This window comes from Camelus dromedarius, chromosome 1 (assembly GCF_036321535.1).
Source record: "Camelus dromedarius isolate mCamDro1 chromosome 1, mCamDro1.pat, whole genome shotgun sequence".
Taxonomy (NCBI): Eukaryota; Metazoa; Chordata; class Mammalia; order Artiodactyla; family Camelidae; genus Camelus; species Camelus dromedarius.
In genome coordinates this window covers 118,734,927-118,753,862 of record NC_087436.1, presented here as the reverse complement: position 1 = coordinate 118,753,862, position 18,936 = coordinate 118,734,927, and the positions used below count along the sequence as shown (strand labels likewise).

Sequence of the window (18,936 nt, the reverse complement as noted above, 5' to 3'; positions counted from 1 at the left end):
AGACTGGAGGTTGCAGGGTGGGTGCCGGAGGATGGGTGATCTGAACCTGTTTCCTCTTTCCCTGGATTGTCTGGGGAGGTCACTCTGTGGGCTCAGCTGGAGAGGTCAGGACAGTGATGGGGACAGGTGAGGGCAGATAAGCCAGGGGCTTCTCCAACCATTTTAACCCTTGGTTCTTGTGTCATTTCCAATTATTTTTTAATTTTCCAGGATAGAAAAAGAGTTTATGGAATAAACTGAGTCCTATGGCAACCCCCACCCTGTTCAAACCAAAATTCAGCAGCAAAACAAGCTATTCCAAGCCCAGAGACTGAAACCAGAATTCATGGATACTTGATGACAGCTCAAAGAGGCACACTTAGGATCTCTGGCTGGGCTGAGCTGTGGGAGCTCTGCAGGGGCAATGGGGAATTTGTCAAGCTCAGGGCCACCTCCGAGTCCCCACTGTGGCACCTTCAAGAGCCCAAGGGGCAGAGACCTGAACACCAGGAAACCAAGTGCAATTACTAGAAACTGAATGAGTGGAAAGCCACTGCACTGTCTGGGGACAGGTCTGCATCCTTGTCCCCGCATGGCATGCCTCCCCTGGCCAGGGTGTGCGTGCCTGGCTAGACACTGACTATGTACATATGTCTCCACGAACTGTGCCCTGTGCATCCTGGGGTCTGTCAGCCAGAGTGACTTGCAAACGTCCTGCAATCTGAACCCAAAGTCAAGCCCGTCATCAAAACCCTCCAGATCCGTGTGCAGCTGGATTTGGCAGCTGGCGGCCAGAGAGAGAGGGCTGGAGCCTCACCCACTGTGGAAGGTGGACCCCAGGACCTCAGATTTACACGGGAGAAGCCCTGGGCTCCCTCACTCTTGTGGGGGTGACACCGTGAATGGCCCAGAGCCTGACTGTGCCTGGGGCCATGTACAACGAGGACTGAGAAGTGGACACACACCCCCTTTTAGACCACGCTGTCTTGCATCTGGGTTGTAATTTGCAAGGGGCCGGCAAGGAAGGAATGCTGGGCTGTGGAATGACCCCTGGAGCACCTGCGGGGAATGAGGCTCCTTCTGCAGCAGTCTGAGACCAGCTCCCCTGTCTCACAGCCACGGAGAAGGAGGCAGTCCTTCCTGATCTCAGGAGACTGGCCTCTGAACCAAGCCTCCCAGAAGAACAAATGGGGCGCAGCCGCCAAGGAGGGCAGGACACCAGCTGGTGGGAGTCCATCCCAGGAGGGAACCCCGGAGAACAGAAGTTACTTTTTTACTTATTGTTGCTGTTGTTATTCTAGGGTGAGCAGTTGGGTGCGGGAGCATCGTCAGGGGAAGGCGCCTGGGCATACGACTGTCCTCCCCCAACCTTTTGGAAGCAAGACTTTTGGAATCAAAATAGATCAAGTGAAATAGAAGGTAGTGAATGTGAAGGAAAGGATAGCTGCGTCAGTCGGAAGAAGAAGCCAAAGGCAAAGATGGATTGATCCCAAGGATGGGAAGATTCACTGCTCTGTGTTTGTTGGGCTGCAGAAGCAATTCTAGTGAGAAAAACCCATGGGAAGATGAAAATGACTGAAATTCAGGCCCGAAGGAATCAAGGGAGGAGGGAATCCAACAGAAAAGCTGACAGTTCTCAGAAGGACAAATCCAAGGATGAAGAAGGACGTGGAGCTCAGTGCAGAAGGGGCACCCAGCCAGATGGGGAGGGATGTCCAGACCAAACCAAAAGATTATGGGGCTCTATGCAAACATGCACCCGAGACAGATGAGAAGTGACCGTTCTCTTTTAAAATCTAAACCCAAAGCACCGCCACACCAGCCCCCATGACTTTCCCACATTTGGTAACCAAAAGCAAATGAACTGATGTCTTGGCTTCAAAAAAGGAGGCATCTGAGCCTCCAGGTAGCACTGGGAACGTGGAACCACGCAGTCAGTGAAAATGAAAAGCACACCTGCTTTCTCTGGGCCCAAGAAGCACAAGGAAGCCTTGCTTTGCTGACTCCGCAGGCAGAAATCTGGGAGGCACTTGAAGGTCTCTGGGAAGCTGTTCCCACAACACAAAGTGTTCATCCTCTCCCTGTGGTAGGAGCGTGGTCCTCATGCCCTCCTGCCCGACGTCTGTCCACTCTGCCCTCCCACTCAGACAATGGGATGCGAATGGCGGTGGCTTAGAAAACAGACCCATCCGGGTCCACTTTCAGACAGCTACTTCCCTGCAGTGGACGCCGGCCAAGTACTTGCCGCTCCAAGTCTTAATATCTTCATCTGTGGAATGGGGTGATAGTCCCCATGCCCACCTCACAAGAGGTCTCGTGGGGCGCAGCTGGACAGTTAGACCCACAAGACTCTCAGACACTGGCAGGAGGCGCGGCAGGCAGCATCAGTGCATCGCTGTGGGAGTCGTCCTCAGCGGAGACCATCCAGCCCCCTGGAGATGCTCAGGTGTGAGGGAGTGGGTGCGGGGGCTGCCCCAGCTTAGAAACCCAAAGTCCCCAGTAGGAGCCAGTATTTCTTGTGGCAGCCCCAGGCATGGCTTCCAAGGTTTCGGCAAGGGACAGGCCTGGTCACAGGAGCCACTGTACCCCCGGCGGCCCACCAGACGTGAGCTCACGCACTGATGCGTCCCCCACAGCGTGGGGTGCCCAGGCCAGCTCACCGCTCAGGGCAGAGGTTGAGGCTGTTGCCTAGTGACGCAGTCAGCTCCCAGGCAGGTGTGGTTTCCAGGGGAGAAGAGCTGCAGGCTCAGCTGAACTGGCCCTTTCTCACGGAAAGTGGGGCTGGGGCCACCCTTGACCCCCACCCTCCTCACAGAGCTACCAGAGGGATGAAGGGAACTCGGGCTGACTTCCTAACCGGTGATGCTACTCTCTGGCTCTGAGCTGTTCCCGGCTCCTCATCCTCACTTCCTCCCCTCCCCCCCCCCCGCCCTCACTCCTCCCCTTCCCCACCCTCCCCCTCCTCCCCCTCCCCTCCTCTCTTCACCCTTCCCCTCCACCTTTCACTCCTCACCCCTCTCCTCCCCTCCCAACTCACCCCTCACCCTTCACCCCTCCCCTCACCCTTCACCCCTCCCCTCACTCCTTCCCCCTCCCCCTCCCTCCCCTACCTCCCTCGCCCCTCCCTTCCCCCCTCTCCCCTCCTACCTTCCTCCCCACCTCCCCCTGTCATCTCTCTGGGGCTGCCATCACACCTTAAGTGGCCCCAGAGCCCCGCTCTCGGCCAGGTTCTGCGTCCTTCCTGTGACCCCCCTCAGCCTTGAAGAACCTCACCTCACTGAGGTGCTGAGGGTGCAAGGCCCTGTCCTTACACCTGCTCCGGGCGGCCACGTGTCCCCTTCCCCAGGTCTCCAGCCCTGAGAAGCCTGCAGGGGTGATAATCCACGGGCAGGCCTTTCCCATCCTTCTCCCTCAGAGCCTGAAGGCTCGTTTCAGATGAACCCCACAGACTAGTTACTTATCCAAAAAGAGTCTGAAGACCCGTCCCCAGGCAGAGGCCCCGGGGCTCAGATGCCCTTGGCCTGTCCCGGAGGGAGGAGGGAGCATGCGCCTTCCCTCCGGCTCCTCCCATCAAAGGGGCTAGAATCCCTGCTTCCCCCTCCTTGCAGGTCTGGCAGTGGTCTTCCAGGTGGCCCCTCTGCCGCCATCAGCCGTCAGTCAACCCTCCTCCTGGAGGATGCGCCTGGTGGCGGTCATCCCTGGGGGCTCACCGCGCCAGACACAGGACCCGGCCCTTGAGAGCCAAGTGACGCAGGACGGCAGGGAGGGGGCTGCCGTTTGCCTCATTTCCTGAGGGCCGTAACTGTCTGAGATCTCAGCACGGAAGAGGCAGAGCTGCACACGGCCCGGGCAGGCAACCTGGAACCGCATGGCGTTGCCTCTGCCCACCTCCGAACAGCCTGCCCGCTGCAGCCAGAGTGCTTTGCCCGCGGCAGCTCACCGACCCCCCAGCAGCTGTTGACCTTGGTGTTATTTTTACCCCCCTGCCCTTTTATGATTGGTTAAGTGATTTGGCCAGGATTCCATCTGGGAAGTGCCTGAGATCTGAGCTGCCCCATGCACCCCCTCTGAGCCAGTCCCCACCCTGCTGCCTCTGACCACTCTGTGTCTGTTGCCCCCTGAGCCACCCTACCCCGTGGCCACTATCAGGGAAATAGACTTGAAGACACAATCTTCCCCCAACCCAGACAACCTCTCCCCAAAGGTAGACAAGAAAGATAACAGTTTCATTATCTAATGAGCATCAAACCAGAATGCAATGTGCATCACAGGCCATCCGCCTAGAGATTTGCAAAGACGGAAAGGAATCTCACCCATGATTAGCCAGGGCATTCGTACCGGTCCTTGTGATACACTACAATTTGTTCTCAAATAAGAGAACTTGGCTGCACCATTTGTGACACACAGGTCACCTGAAAGCCACCGGGCCATTGGGGTGACCCTTTGTGTGTATTAATTTTTCTATAAAGGAAAATGGGAATTTCAGTTTCTCCTATCTTTATGACAGGAGGTAATTTTGCAGCTTGGAGCCAGAGGACCACAAAATTGGGATCCTCCCCTCCCACGGAAACTGGGAGATAGGCTTTTGTTTTCCATGGATGTTTACATTCCAAAGAGATGGTTCCCAGGACACTCAGAAAGACATTCCTGGGTCAGAAAACCTGCAAAAGTCTTCTTTAGCTTTTCAAAGGATTTGCAGATATTTCAAAGAGATTAGGAAAGAACTACGTTTTCCAAAGTAAATGCTCTAAGGAAAGGGCAGGGCGAGTCTCTTCCATAATGTCTAACAGGGAGAATGAAGTCTCTTCGTTTCCACTTCTGTTTGTCCCTGCACCACTCTGCACCAGGCCAATTTATTGCACTGGCTCCTCCTCCATGGCCAGTTGCCTCGGCTCTGGCTCCTGCACCTCTACCGTGCTCCAGCCTCAAAGTAATATCTGATCAGGCCCCTCCCTGGCTCTAAACACTCCAGGACCCCCTACTGCCCCAAAAGAGATGCCACAGCCCACATCCCGGAGCTCAAAGCCCACGGGGATACAGCCCCAAGCCACCTTCTGTCCTGGGTCTTCATTTCCCCCTTCGGTATGTGCCCTGGGTGAGCCCAACCCGACCGCCCCACTCCCTTCGCCTTGCCTGACTCTGCCCTGGGGCTTTGGTTCTGAGGCTCCTCCTGCCTGGAGAAGCCTTCTGCCCACCCCAGCCAGCTGTGATTCCAAGGCCATCTACCCGGCCTCAGAGTCCCTCCTGCCTACCCCCGCTGTGGGATGTGTTTCCTCCTGTTTGCAGTCTTAGTTCATTCCTGACCCCTCGATTTTTGGTTCAGACCAGGATTTGAATCCTAACTCTGCCACTTCCCATCTGTGGGGCCGGGGACACCTTCCAGAACCCCTGTTTCATCACCTGTAAAATGGTTATGACAACGGCCACCTCATAGGGCTTCCAGGAGGACTGGACTAGATAAGGTGAGGTGACCCAGTGCCAGGCTAGTTCCCCTTTCTCTTCCCTTAGAGAAGTCCAGGCCTGTGGTAAACGTTCGCTGCACGCAGAGAGGGGGTTAGAACTCCATCCGTTCCAGGGCGAAAGCCTGCGCGTCGCTGCCGAGAACGTAGGACACGCGGGTGGTCCTGCCGGGAAATCTCATCTTCCCTCTTTGTACATATTGTGACATTTTTCATTCTAAGTGACTCTTCCACTTGGGGTGAGTGCTGGCATGCTGCTTGTAAAACGAGAGGCTCTCATTCATATTGTATGACGTTTGTGCAGGTGAAACCCGAGTCCCCCACTCATAAATAATCCACTGTTCTTGCCCTCCTCAAAGGATATTTTCCTGCGCAATCTGAAGGCATTGCAGCCACCTCGAAATCTCCAGAAGGTCTGTGTTGCAAACTCACTCAATTGTATTAAGTCTTGGTCCATGAACTATGTATGGGATGGAGCCAATGGCTAAAGGACGGACTGAAAAAAGTTTCAGCTACATTGTCAGAGCCCCCAGCAGCGATGGGTTTGATGTAATGAACGTTGATGTGAAGATTGACACGTCCTGGATCTTCCAGGACGCAGACGATAGCGACGAGGAGCAGGGATGTCTTCCAGAAGGAGTAGCCCGAAGCCCAGACCTCCATACGGGAAGGCTCAGGAAGCAGCTGGAATCCTCTGAGCAGAAGTTGTTGGCAGCCGTAGACAAGTACGTGATGTCAGAGTCTGGGCTGAGGAGCAGGTAAATATGCCATTTGGACCTCTTCCTTGCGCACGTAACACGTCCTGGGGTGTCAGGATCGTGTTAGAATGGTGGGTTGAATCGTTTCTACGGCCGGGGCTGCAGGCGAACCTATGGTACATAAGCTGCCCGTCACAGTCCCTGGCCCTCAGTGCCCTCTCTGTCTTTCCTGTCCTCCGCTCTGTGTCACAGGGGCTGAGCCTGTTTCCCAGGCTCCCTTGCTTGCTGGCTTCCAGTTGGGTCCAGCCAGTGGGAGGCACAGAAGGGAGGAGGAAGGGAGAAGCCAGGGTACTGTCCCCTCTCTTCTGCACCGGGTGATGTCTCCAACCAGGGCTGCAATCCAGTCGTGCTTTCAGCTTCCTCTGTGGTCCTGCTCCTGGACCCCAGTATCACCACCTCCTCTCTGCGTGTCCTTCCAGCCCGAGGGGAAGAAGTGGCTCCCAGCAGGAGCTAATCCTGGGTCACCTGTCACCTCTGTCTGGCCTCTCAGCTCTTCTGTCATCTGTGAGGCAGATTCCCTGTGTTTGATTCTCACTGCTGAACCCCCTGGCGTGCACTCTGTCTCCCTGATGGAACCGACATGGTCCAGGGCATTTGAATCCAGGTCTTTGTCCAAAGCCCGGGATCTTTTTTGATACCTAGGCCAGCAGAATGAGGTGGGGCCTTGCCTGTATGTCAAAGGAGAAGCCCAGCATGGAAATGCAGTAGCGTTATGGCTCGGGGTGGACAGGTTTACCGATCTCCCAGCAGCCATGTGTCTTGGATTTATCTGGGCCTTCACCTTTTTTTTTTTTTTTTTTTTGGTATTTTCCTTCATTTTAATAAAGGCAAGTCATCCAATGTGTATTTACATGAGCTTTCCTTTTTTTCTCCTCTTTGTAAAACTTTTCACGTGAGGAAATTCACGTATCAGAAACATTCTTTTGTTACTGTGTGTATCAGTCTGCGTGATTGTCCATTCACCCACCCAGCCATCCATTCACTGGTTCACCATACGACCTGCACTTACCTCCCAAGTGTCACACACCGTCGTGCGAGTCCTCTAGGGCTGCCAGAACAAAACCCCCACAGACTGAGGGGCTTAAACGACGGACATTTGTTTTCTCACCATCCTGGAGGCTCGACGTCCAAGACCAAGGCGTGGACAGGGCTGGTTCCTTCTGAGACCTCTCTCCTGGGCTCGACGTTGTCTGCCTTCTGTCCGTGTCTTCACACCGGCTTGCTCTGTGCCCGCCTGTGCCCTAACCTCCCCTCTTAGAAGGACAGCAGCTGTGTTGGATTAGGGCCCGCCCTAATGATCTCATTTTAACTTAATTACCTTTGTGAAGACCCTGTCTTCAAATACAGTCACCTGCTAGAGGAACTGGGGTTAGGACTTCAACATATGTATTTAAGTGGGACATATGCAGCCCGTAATATAAGTCCTGGGAGTTGAAAGCGGAGGAAGGCGGGGCCCCAGCCCTGGAGAGAGAACAGTATAACCCACACATGGTTGTACATGGCAATGAAAACCAGAAGGTCACCAGGCCTGGGAAAGATGGGTAGGAGACCCCTCCATGTAAGGGAGAGACAGACAGCCCGGGGGGACCATGAGTGGTGAGGAGGAGGGGCTGCTGTGGCTGGGGCCTGGGCTGAGGCCATCCTGGAGGGGGAAATGGGAGCTGTGTCCTCCGTTCTCTGAAGCGGGGAATGCGCCATCCTGCAGAAGTGGGGCTCCTGAAGGGGAGGCCGAAACTGTGGCAGGGGTGGGACAAAAAGGGGTTAAGGCTTATAACAGGGTTCAGTGCTGCCCTCCCACCTAGGCCCCCCTCATTGTTCCCTGGGACCCTATGACACACAGCATGATACGATCCCCTTTTCCAGAAGAGGAAACTGAGGCTGGGTGGACAAAATATATTATTCAGGGTCACTGAAGCCAGGGTCTGAATGCACAATTGTGAGTACAGATTTTAGGCTAATTTCACCACAAGTGTGGTCTTGTTTGCGTACAGTGAAAGGTTGGTAGTGTCCATTGGATTTCACCTCAGTGAAAGAGTTAAAATTTAAAAATATTTATTGCAAAATGAATGCAACAGCATTGTTAGAAATCTGAGAAAGAGAACCCCACTCCCACCTTCACCCGCAGTATCGTTGTTGCGAATTAATTTCTCATCTAAATGCAACAAAATTAATAATGATAGCTTGACCCGTATTTAACAGACAAGCCTTTTAAAAATACTGAAAACGAAGTAATAGCGTTAGCCTCAATTTCTAGATGGGAAAGTCAAGGTGCTGGCTCGTGAAGTGACTTCATGGTCACACACTCAGCCACGTGGGGCACTGGGACTCGACCCCAGGCAGCCTGCCCTGCAGCGGTCCCTGCAGCCATGAGGCCCTGATTTACCCTGGTAGGTGCTCCCCGATGGAGTCTCCTAGTTCAGAGCACTCTCTGCAGCTCTGTATGTAATAGATTCTTTTTCACTTGTCATTAATCAGTGAAAAAAAATGGTACTTAGTTGTCTAGTTCTTATTAGCGAGTGCATTGCTTTCCTGTGGCTTTTAAGATAAATTGCTACAAACTTAGGGCCTAAAAGGAGTGCACATTCATTTCCTTCCTTTTCTGGAGGCAGAAGTTCTAAAGCAGCCTCACTGGACTACAATCACGCTATGCAGAGGGCTGTGCTCTCTCCAGAGGCTGGAGGGGAAATCTGTGTCTGCCTTTTCCAGCATCTACAGCTGCGTTCCTTGGCTTCTGGCCCCTCCCATCTTCAGGCCAGCAGTGTGCAGCATCTTGCTTCGGTGGATCACATGCCCTCTCCTTCTGTGTCAGATCTCCCTCTGCCTCTCATAAGGACAGTCGTAAATTGCAGTGAGGCCCACGCAGATAATCCAAGATCATCTCCTCCATCTCAAGATCTTTACTTTCACATCTATAGTTTCTTGTGCATGTTCAGGGAGCATTCCTAGGTTCCAGGGAAATGAGTCATTTTCTGCTTAGTTTAAGAATAGAGATCACACCAGAATTCAATATTGTCTCAGACTTGATGTTTCAGCTTGGTCTGAAAATCTGAGAAGAGAGACTTGTCTTTTCCCATTCAGATATCAGCCTATTTTATAATCAGTCGGAAGGTGCTCCTCCCAAGTCTCTGAAGGATTAACACGGGGCCACTCCCCGGTTCAGTTTGGAAGGAACTTGATTTGAATCTCCACAAGAGGGCACACTCCCTTCTGTCACTTTAGAGACTCTCTCCCAGGGACTCAAAAGGAGAGTAGAGAGGGGACTCTTGGCCTTATTAGTAACAGTGTATCATTTTATTTAATCATCACAGGAGCCTTCTGAACCAGGTGCAATTACCTTTATTTTACAGATGAAGATACTGAGGGTCATAGTGGTGAATGAGCCCAGTTAAGGCCTCAGTAGACCAGTAGGCAGCTGTTCCCTCCAGCTTCCATCACTTTCTAAGGATAAGAAGGTCTTCAGGTGGCTTAGCCATTCCTAACAGTTAGGTGACTTCCAACCTCTCAATTTTGTAAATAATTCAGAGATGAATTCTTTTACTTGCAGAAACCTTCCTCTGCGTTTCAATTGTTTCCTTAGAAGAGATTTGCAAGAATGTAGCTCAAATGGGAGGCAGCAGAACACAGGGCTAAATCGTGAGTTTGGGAGGCAGGCAGCCTGGACTCTATAATGCTGTGTGACCTTAGGCAAGTTGCCCAGCCTCTCTGATCCTCCGTTTCCTCGTTTCCTCGTATGTGAAGTAAGGGGAAGGGAACCCACCTGCAGGCTGAGAATGCGAGGATTCAGTGAGACAGCGCAGATGTTTGGTTCAGGCTCAGTTCTTTGCTGGTATGACCCAAAGATGGGATTACTGATTTAGGGGTGAGGTCGCTGTTAAGATTCCTGAAGTCTGGTGCCTTATTATTCAAAAGAGGTCTCTGAATTATTTTAGATCATCTTTTAAAAGACATGGATGAATGTTTTACAAAATGCCATGTTGTCAGAATATCCAATTGGCCAAATAACAGAAGAAAAAAAAAAGGTTGACTCTGGCATCTGTGAAAACCTCAGGCCATGTTTATAGCATCCTGAGTAAGCGCCTTCCTGCTTCAATGCTGCAGAATTCAGGAGCTGGAGCTGTCGGAGAGGAAACTTCTCCAGAAAGTGGACCAGCTGAGCGGCCACGTGTTCCAGGAGAGAAGCGCCTCTGTCCGGGCCCAGGAGAAGCTGGAGGCGCTGCAGGGGGAGCTCGCCAGCCAGGTACGCAGTCCCTCCACCTTCTTCCCAGCACTTGCTTCTTGTCCCAGCAGAGCCTCCCCAGACGTTCGGACGTGGCAGCGGCTACCACGAAACAGACAGCAGGGCAGGCCTGCGAGACCCCAGCCAGGAGGGGTGAGAGGGGTCCTCATTCTAACAGTGCAAGCCAGGGCTGCTGGACCTGGGGCAGAGTCACGTGGCCTCCCTGGGCCTCAGCTGCCCCATCTGTAAAATGGGGTCCCCATCTTGCCCTGCTTGCCCCACAGGGCTCTGACCAGGATCCCTGGCAACAGAGGGCACTCTGAGCGGACTGCAGGGCTGTGCATTCGCTGGGGGCTCTGAGCAGAGGTTCCTTTCTGTCCAACTGGTGCCTGACATCAGGCGTGCCAACTCTGGCCCGAGGACAATGAGATGACTGAGGAGCTGGCTTGCTGGTGGGGACACAGATAGGAAACAAGTCACTCCCAGACTGGATGCTGGGTGACACGAGGGACATGCAGGCACAGTGTGCGTGTGCTTGTGGATGGAAGGCTACAGAGAACCGGGCCATGTGAATTGGGCTTTGCGGGAAGGGCTTTTGAGGATAGATAAGAGCTGGGGCAAAGCACAGAGGTGTGGAAGAGCATACTGGGACCAGGGCAGAGGGTGTGCTGGGCAGAGGGAGTTGGTGAGGCAGAAGAGGTCCCGGGAGGACAGATCGCCAGGGCCACGGCATGAACTGAATTCTGGAAGCCAGGTAGAGTAGGACGTAGGGGAACCTTAGCAGGAGAGGCTCAAAGTCAAGATTTGGGGGATCTCACGTAATTGCATGGTGAAGAGATAGTGGAGGTGGTGGTGGTGGGGGGAAGAGGGCCAAGTCAGAGTGCTGTCAGAGAGGAAGTGGCTGGTTAAGGAGGCAGGTTCTAGAAGCAGATGCCTGGAGCCAAACTCCAGCGCTGTCACTCACTAGCTGTGTAACCTAGGCCAAGTGACTTAACCTCTCTGGGCCTCAGTTTCCTCATCTGTGAAATGAGAATGATACAGTACCAACTCCCTTAAATGGCTGTGTAAGTGAGTTAACGATGTACAACACTCACAACAGAAGGCACTGACACAACACTAGCTGCTTTCATGTCAGTCTTTATTGACGCCTTCCAGGGGAGAGGTGACGACGGCGGAAGGGGAGGCATGTCTAGGAAATACTGCCGACTTGGCAGGCAGCTTCATGCCTGCACCAGTACCCAAAGATCCCAGGAGTCATCGTGTTTCAGTAAATTGCTATTTACGGTGCAGCACAACGATCCTCAAATTGCAGGCTGACTCTTGTCAGTGGGTTGTGCAATCAGTTCCATAATTCACAGTCAGTATTTAAAAATGGAAATCAACTAGGAAGTGTAGAAGGGCGCCACATACCAAGGGGAATGCTGTTTGGTGAAACGTCTGTTTCGGTTGTCCACATGTGCATGTGTATAATGGTGTATGGTCTTAAAATGTGTTTCTGACTGTGGGAAGCAGTCCAAAAAATTTGAAAAATACCAGATCAGCTATTTAATAGGATAGAAGTGGAGCGTGGAAAGATAAGAAGTTTAATTGAATTGAAATGAGTCTGTGAGATGTCAGGGAGATGTGCAGGTGACATTTTCTCCCTTTACATGGAATTTCCAGTACAGAAAATCAAGCTCATTTCTGCTTAGTTCACAGTATCATCATCAGTGTCCCAAAAAGATACTGATGAAGAGTATCATCATCAGTGTCCCAAAAAGAACTAAGATGATACTTAGTTCACAGTATCATCATCAGTGTCCGAGATACAGTGATGTTATGTGGGGTCCCACCCTTAAGAGTGTCATCTCTGTGGCAAATCTCGTAATAAATATTTTTTGAGTCATGCTTTATATACATGTAGGATTTCCCGGGTGAAAAGACACAGACTTGCAATCACGAGAGGTTCACAGTGTGATGGGGAGACAGAGGATGAGGGTGACAAGCAAGGGGGATGCTGTCAGGGAACTCAAGGCACTGCAGCACCTGCAGTCCTGATGCCCATATGCATCTCTTTATTGCGTTCTTACGTAATCCGTATGTTCCTGGGAATGTCTTGTCATGAAACCCTATTTCCAGATGAGGGGCAGAGGCTCAGAGTGGTGAGGGGGCTGTTCAACCAGCCCAGACCTCTAACCCTAAATCTCTCACCAGAGTTATTGGTATTTCGGAGCCAGTTTTGTAGGACTGCATGAACTCTGCGCTTCGCACCCGATATTTGCCAAATGGCAATTTTGCCCTGTTGTCATCAATATTTGCAGTTGCCTACAAAGACGCCTCGTTTCTGTGGTGACCTGTGGCTTCCTGAAAGGTGATAAAGGCAGACCCCTCCACGTGCTGAGCATCACCAATTCCGGGAGTCACACCTTTGGGCAGACCCTGAGCAATTCTCCTCGCAGGGATCTAACACCAATTATATCTGCCCTATGTGCCCCACCCCAACCCCACGCCAATACACACTGTCCAACAAAGCCTTCCAAGTGGCTCCCGAGTCCCCTCTTTCATGTTTGCTCCTGATTGTGGTTTTTTTTTTAATGTTTTTTAATTGAAATGTAGTAATTTACAATGTGAGTTTCAGGTGTACAGCAAAGCAATTCAGTTATACACATACTACATATATATCTTTTCTTTTCAGATTCTTTTCCATTGCAGGTTATTACAAGGTATTGAATATAATTCTTTGTGCTATACAGTAGGTCCTTGTTGTTTATCTGTTTTATATATAGTACTGTGGAATCTAAAAAAAAAAATGATACAAATTCTATTTACAGACCAGAAACAGACACATGGACATAGAAAACAAACTTTGGTTACCACATGGGAAAGGGTGGGGGAGGGATAAATTCAGAGTGTGGGACTAACAGACACACAGTGCTTGTTTGCTTCGTCTTCTGCAAGCTTTCATGTCCATGACCGAGCAGCAGCGGCAGGCACTAGCAATTGAAGGAGAGCTTAACATGGAGGCAGTTCCACTCATTTGTATAAATTAATTCTGAAAATTAGGCAGGGATGCCCTTCTCTGCAGTGGGTGGATCACCCCAGTCCAGCCCACAGCTCCTGGGTGGGGAGAAGGGAAGATATAAAAGCAGAGAGATGTGTACTCCCCCCAGGCAGGGGGTGAAGTGGAAAGAGAAAAAAACCTTGAATCACACGCATGGAGGTTCGGTGACTTTTAGCCGTGTAACATTATTCAAGTCACTTCTGAGTAGCTCCACGGGGTGCGTTCACAGTAAGCAACAGCTGCTGTGACACCCGTGGGCCTGTCTCACCAACCAGAAGTCATGGTCTGCTGACCCTTACTGGGTCAGGCATTAGCCGTTTACGCATGGGGAAATGGAGAGGTCTGGGAAGTTCTGGATTGAAAGTGGGGACACTCAGGAGGTTCCAGGTGGCAGCTCTTTACAAACTGGTGTGAGGGTATTCGGTATTGGAACCACTGGCGCCGCCCTCCCAGAGTGCACCAGCCGATCCCGATCCTGCCTGCTGCGCAGTTTCCTTGTTATCAAGTGTTCTGCTCACCCCACGACAGGCCAGTATATCAGGAGATGAGGTGTTGGGGCAAGGAAAAACGACTTTATTTGGAAAGCCAGCAGACTGAGAGGATGGCAGACTAATGTCTTGGAGAACCATGCTGCCCAAGTCAGAATTAAGGCTTATTTTATACTACAAAAAGGGGAGGGGGTGTGTTGGTTGTTGCAAACTTCTTGCTGTAGGAGTTCTTTGTTCTTGTAGCTGTCCACGTGGGTCAGGTCATGGCATCCCTGTAAAACCTCTTACAAAGCAAACGTTATTTTCTATTCTGCAACTTGTTATCTTTATATAATTGCAAAAGTGTTAATATCCTTAAAGATCAGAGCCTTGAGAATGGCTCGCCTGTATATTTCAGGCTAAAGGCAACATTGTTTTACAAAAGGTGCAGAGCCAGCAAGGCTAAGCCTAGAAAACAGGGCACAGGGTTTAAAACCAAAGGAACAGATCTAATACGGAGTCAGATTTGTTCTTTTCTATTACACTTACAAGGACTCAGGTAGCTCACGGGTGTGCAGGGTCCCCACTAGAGTGAGGTGAGTGAGGCACTCGCCTCCTGGGCAAAATTTAAGGGGGCGCCAGAAAAGTCATAGAGATAAATTGTATTTTGAAGCAACGTTTCAATGCAAACATTTATGCAAAAAAAAAAAAAAAAAAAGCACACGGAACGAAAGACCGAAGTTGAAAGTAAGGTCAGGCTCAGTGTGGATGCCAGGGTGTCCCCGGGCCGGCTTCCTGACGCCCTCATCCACCGCCAACCTGTAGGTGCGAGAGAAGGAGCACGCGGCCCGGCGGCAGCGGTGGCGGCTGCGGCGGCTGCGGGAGCGGCTGCGGCGCAAGGACGAGGCGCTGGGGCGGCAGGCGGCGGCCCTGGAGCGCTGCCGGCGGATCCAGCGGCGCCAGCTGCGCCTGGTGCGCGGGCAGGAGCGCATCCTGCGGGCGCAGGTGCAGCGGCTGGAGCTGGACGTGCGGCGCCTCTGCCGCGCCGCGGGCCTCCTGCTGGCCGAGCTGGACGCCTCGGCCCCGGGCAGCCCACTACCACCGGGCCCGGCCGGCCGCCCTGGCGTCCCCGAAGAAGCCGCGGAGCTGCGCGCCCTGCGGGCGAGGGCCGAGCGCGACGAGCGCGAGCGGGACGAGGCGGCGCGCCGGCTGCGGGAGCAGCGCGCCACCGAGCGCCGGCTCCGCGGGCAGCTGGAGGAGCTGCGCTGCAGCATCTACGGGCTGCAGCTGTCGGAGATCGGCCTGCAGGGCCAGGTGGAGGACCTCGCCCAGCAAAACAGGCGCCTGCGAAAGGAGCTGGGAGCCCAGGCCCCCGGGGAGAGAGCGCTCAGCACTGCTGGTCACGGTAGCCTGGTAAGTGGCTGCGACCCAGGGCACGAGTGATTTCCCGCTTTTCTGTAACTTTCTGGTACAGCCACTTGGTCAAGACGTGGACTCCATTTCCCAGTCGTCCTCTTCATCCACCCACGCAACCCACCAGCCCATCCATCTGTCCCTCATTCCACCCGCTCACCCATCCACCCATCTACCCAGCCAGCCGTAACCATCCACCCAAACCTCTCCCAGCCACCTCAATGCCCATCTGTCCCCCTATTCACCCACCCATCCACCTGTCCACCCGCTTGTCTACCCACACTCCATCATCACATTCACCCCACCATCTGCTTGTCCATCTCTCCATCCAGCCATTCTCCGGGCAGCCAACCAGCTACCCTTCATCCCTCATCATCTGTTCCCTCCTGTCTGTCCATCTGTCCAACATTTAGCGGGTCCCTGCCTGTGCCAGGCCCTTGCTAGATGCCCTCCTCCATGTGCAGTATTACATAACTGTCCTGTGCTGGTGACTTCTTCCCTGATCCACCCCATCCCTGGGAGAGCAACCACACTTTCCCGCCTCCAACTCAGCTCCAAAGGTGATGATGGTCCCCAGTGTGGTGGTGCTGTATGGGCATCCTCATTCCTTTAGACTGTGAACCCCTTGAGGGCAGGCCCTGGTCAGATGGGTTCTGTAGCCTCCGCCCCAGCAGCAGGACACAGGAGGTCCCCAGGGCTGTGCCGTAGAGAGCACGCAGGGTTGGATCCTTTTCTGGTTTTCCTATTTGCTACTTCTGTGACCCTGAGCAAGTTTCTTAAGCTCTGGGGCGAGGGCAGGCTGGACACATTTATTCATCTGACTGATGGGAGAACAAAAACTTACTTTTAAAATACTCCTGCTGTGTGTTTGGCACCCTCTGATGTTTTCAAAGGCATCATTTCATTTCATGCTCATGCAGACCATGAAGCAGGTACTGTTAGTAACCACACTCCTCAGAGAATGAGGCTGAGGCTCAGAGAGGCAGTGCACTGACCTGTTGTCACACAGCTAGGAAGAGGTGGAACTGGAATTTAATCTAAATTGGAGGTGAGTCCAGAGTGCTTCGTTTCTCCTGCAGCAGGCTGCCTCCCTGTCAAGAGAAAGTTAACTCAGCTCCCTCCAAGAGGTCACAATCCCTGCCACTCCCTACTGGGTCAATTGACATTTAAGGAAAAATCAGGGAACCACCTTAGCCCCAAAGAAGATTGCTCATTTAAAAAAAAATCAAATTTATCTTTGGACCTGGCTAATCTATTTCAAATTAACTGGAAATTTAAATGCTCTGCATTTTCTCAGGATAATGGAGTGTACCTGCCTAGACCCTTTTAATAATGAGTTTATCTGTGGTCACATTTTATCTGTTTAGAGCTTCATCCTACTAATGTCATTTCTACAAGCCCTGTTCCTTCTTTCTCCGTTTTATGCATCAGATAAAAGGAAAACAGTGTGCATTTCATATTGGCACCGTACTGTAATTTTGGAAAATAAATTGTGTAGAGATGGAGATTGTCGTTTAGAATCCTTAATCCTGTAATTTTCCTACATATAAGACTTTAATTCAGCCTGTTGGCTTAAGTCCTGATTGTCCCAGTCTCTCCATCTTCCCTTGCTCTTTCTTTTATCTGAGAAAAAGGGTGGTTACCTAAATATTTCAGAGATGCTGCTGACGTTTTGTACACTTCATGTTCTCTCATTTAATCCTTAGAACAGCCTTGCAAGCCAGGTGCTGTTATCCCACTGAATAGATGGAGAAACGGGGCTCTGGGTGGTTAGGTGACTTGACCACAGGCACCCAGCTCTGAAGCATCAGGGCTGCTGCCCTTACCTCGAGATGCTGGAGCAGAGCTGGTTCTTGAGGAGTCTGGGGCATTAGATAACTTGTGTGCGATCAGTTACAAGCCCCTTGTCCACATGCATCTGTGACCTTCTCCATGTTTCACGCCTCATCATTGAAAAGTCCCACTGCCCCAGGAGGATGGCAGCTCACATGGAGCCCGTGCCTTCAAGACTTTGCTGGAGGCTGCTGTGCATGGTCAAAATCCTCTCAGAAACTCCTTAAATTGCCCATAAAGTGTGGTTCCCAGCTAGTTCTGCCTCTAGCATTGGGAGAAGCCAACCCATCATCAGCTGAGTAGCAGAGGAAGCAGGGGCTGCTGTGTAGGGGCCTGTGGAAGAGAAAATGCTGATCCTTGAGCACTGGAGCCACGCACACAGGGGTGAGATGCTCCCACTTTAAGTGACAGGTGGGACCCGAAGTGGACAGAGGCAGTGTCGATTCCAGCACGGCTCTGCCTCTTACCAGCTGAGATACCGTCAGGCAGGTTACTAAACATTTCTGGCCTCAGTGTTCCCAGCTGTGAAGTGGGAACAACACTGAGACTTGCCTTGAGTGTGATTATGAGGATGAGATGAGAAAGTACAGGGAGGGCTCTTAGCACAGTGCCTGGCACCCGTAAGTGACCAACCAGGTTTGGCTCCTGCCACGTCATTGTCACTGTCCCCGTCATCCTCTTCACCATCGTCTCTTCCTGGGCTCGCCTCATCCCGTGGGAGGCTGGGTAGACTCACCCACACTGCTTACAGGATGGTTTCCTCTATCTTGGCTTTTCGTGTGTTTGTCCCAGGGCTTACCCTTGACTGGAGAAGGTTAAATGTGACTGTGATTTGTCTCCTCTGATCTGCGGAGGTGCTGGTGGAAACATAGGCTGACGGGGCCCCGGAGTGGACGGGGCCTGTGGTCACTAACTCCTCCGTGATGGGCCGAGGGGGACTCAGAGCACTGTAGTGGCTTTCTGGGCAGGGCCATCCCCAGGTGTAGTTCTCCTGGCCCAAGGGCTGGGAACTGCTGCCTAGTTTCAGAGGTCAGAGGTCAGCCTGCAGGGGGCAGGTGAGGTGGGTGAGGCCCAGCCTGGTGACCTCAGTGGTGAACAGCATAGTGATTACACATGTATACTCTTTTTCATATTCTTTTTCATTACACGTTATGACAAGATATTGAATGTAGTTCCTTGTTCTCTACCCTTCTTACACTGTTAGTAGGAATATAATTTGGTGCAGCCACTGTGGAAGACAGTATGGAGATTCCTTAAAAAACAAAAAAATAGAGTTAGCATATGATCCAGCAATCCCACTCCTGGGCATATATCTGGAAAAAACTAATTTGAAAAGATACATGCACCCCAGTGTTCATAGCAGCACTGTTTACAACAGCCAAGATGTGGAAGCACCTAAATGTCCATTGACAGGTGACTGGATAAAGAAGTTGTGGTATATATACACAATGGAATATTACTCAGCCATTAAAAATGAAATAATGCCATTTGCAGCATGACCTCACCTTAATTTACATCTGCAGAGACCCTATTTCCAAATAAGGTCATGGTCACAGGTACTGGTCGTGGGGTGGGCCGTTTGGACTTGAACATACCTTGCAGGGGACTCAGTTCAGCCCCCAAACATGCAGTCATGTGGTCAGTGATGGGTATGTTCTCGCCGCCTCCTCCTTGGCGTACTTCGGGTGCTATTCCCTCTTCTGGCCTCCCAGGGCCTGGGTTCCAGCCCGTCTGTGCCCCTGTGAACTTGGGACGTCCTTGAGCCCCTGCG

At 52.1% G+C, this 18,936-nt stretch overlaps 1 protein-coding gene across 4 annotated transcripts in view; it reads left to right on the top strand.

Annotated features, from left to right (window-relative positions):
- The first annotated feature begins 241 nt into the window (after window positions 1-241).
- The window catches only part of C1H4orf50 (chromosome 1 C4orf50 homolog), a 109,163-nt gene continuing 90,468 nt past the window's right edge, over window positions 242-18,936 (top strand). For all 4 annotated transcript variants that reach the window (XM_064488204.1, XM_064488196.1, XM_064488202.1 and 1 more), the window contains exons 1-4: window positions 242-2,425; window positions 5,798-6,196; window positions 10,295-10,433; window positions 14,745-15,332. In XM_064488204.1, the coding sequence (XP_064344274.1) occupies window positions 5,901-6,196; window positions 10,295-10,433; window positions 14,745-15,332 (1,023 nt within the window). In that variant the 5' untranslated portion in view covers window positions 242-2,425; window positions 5,798-5,900. The remainder of the gene's footprint in view (window positions 2,426-5,797; window positions 6,197-10,294; window positions 10,434-14,744; window positions 15,333-18,936) is intronic.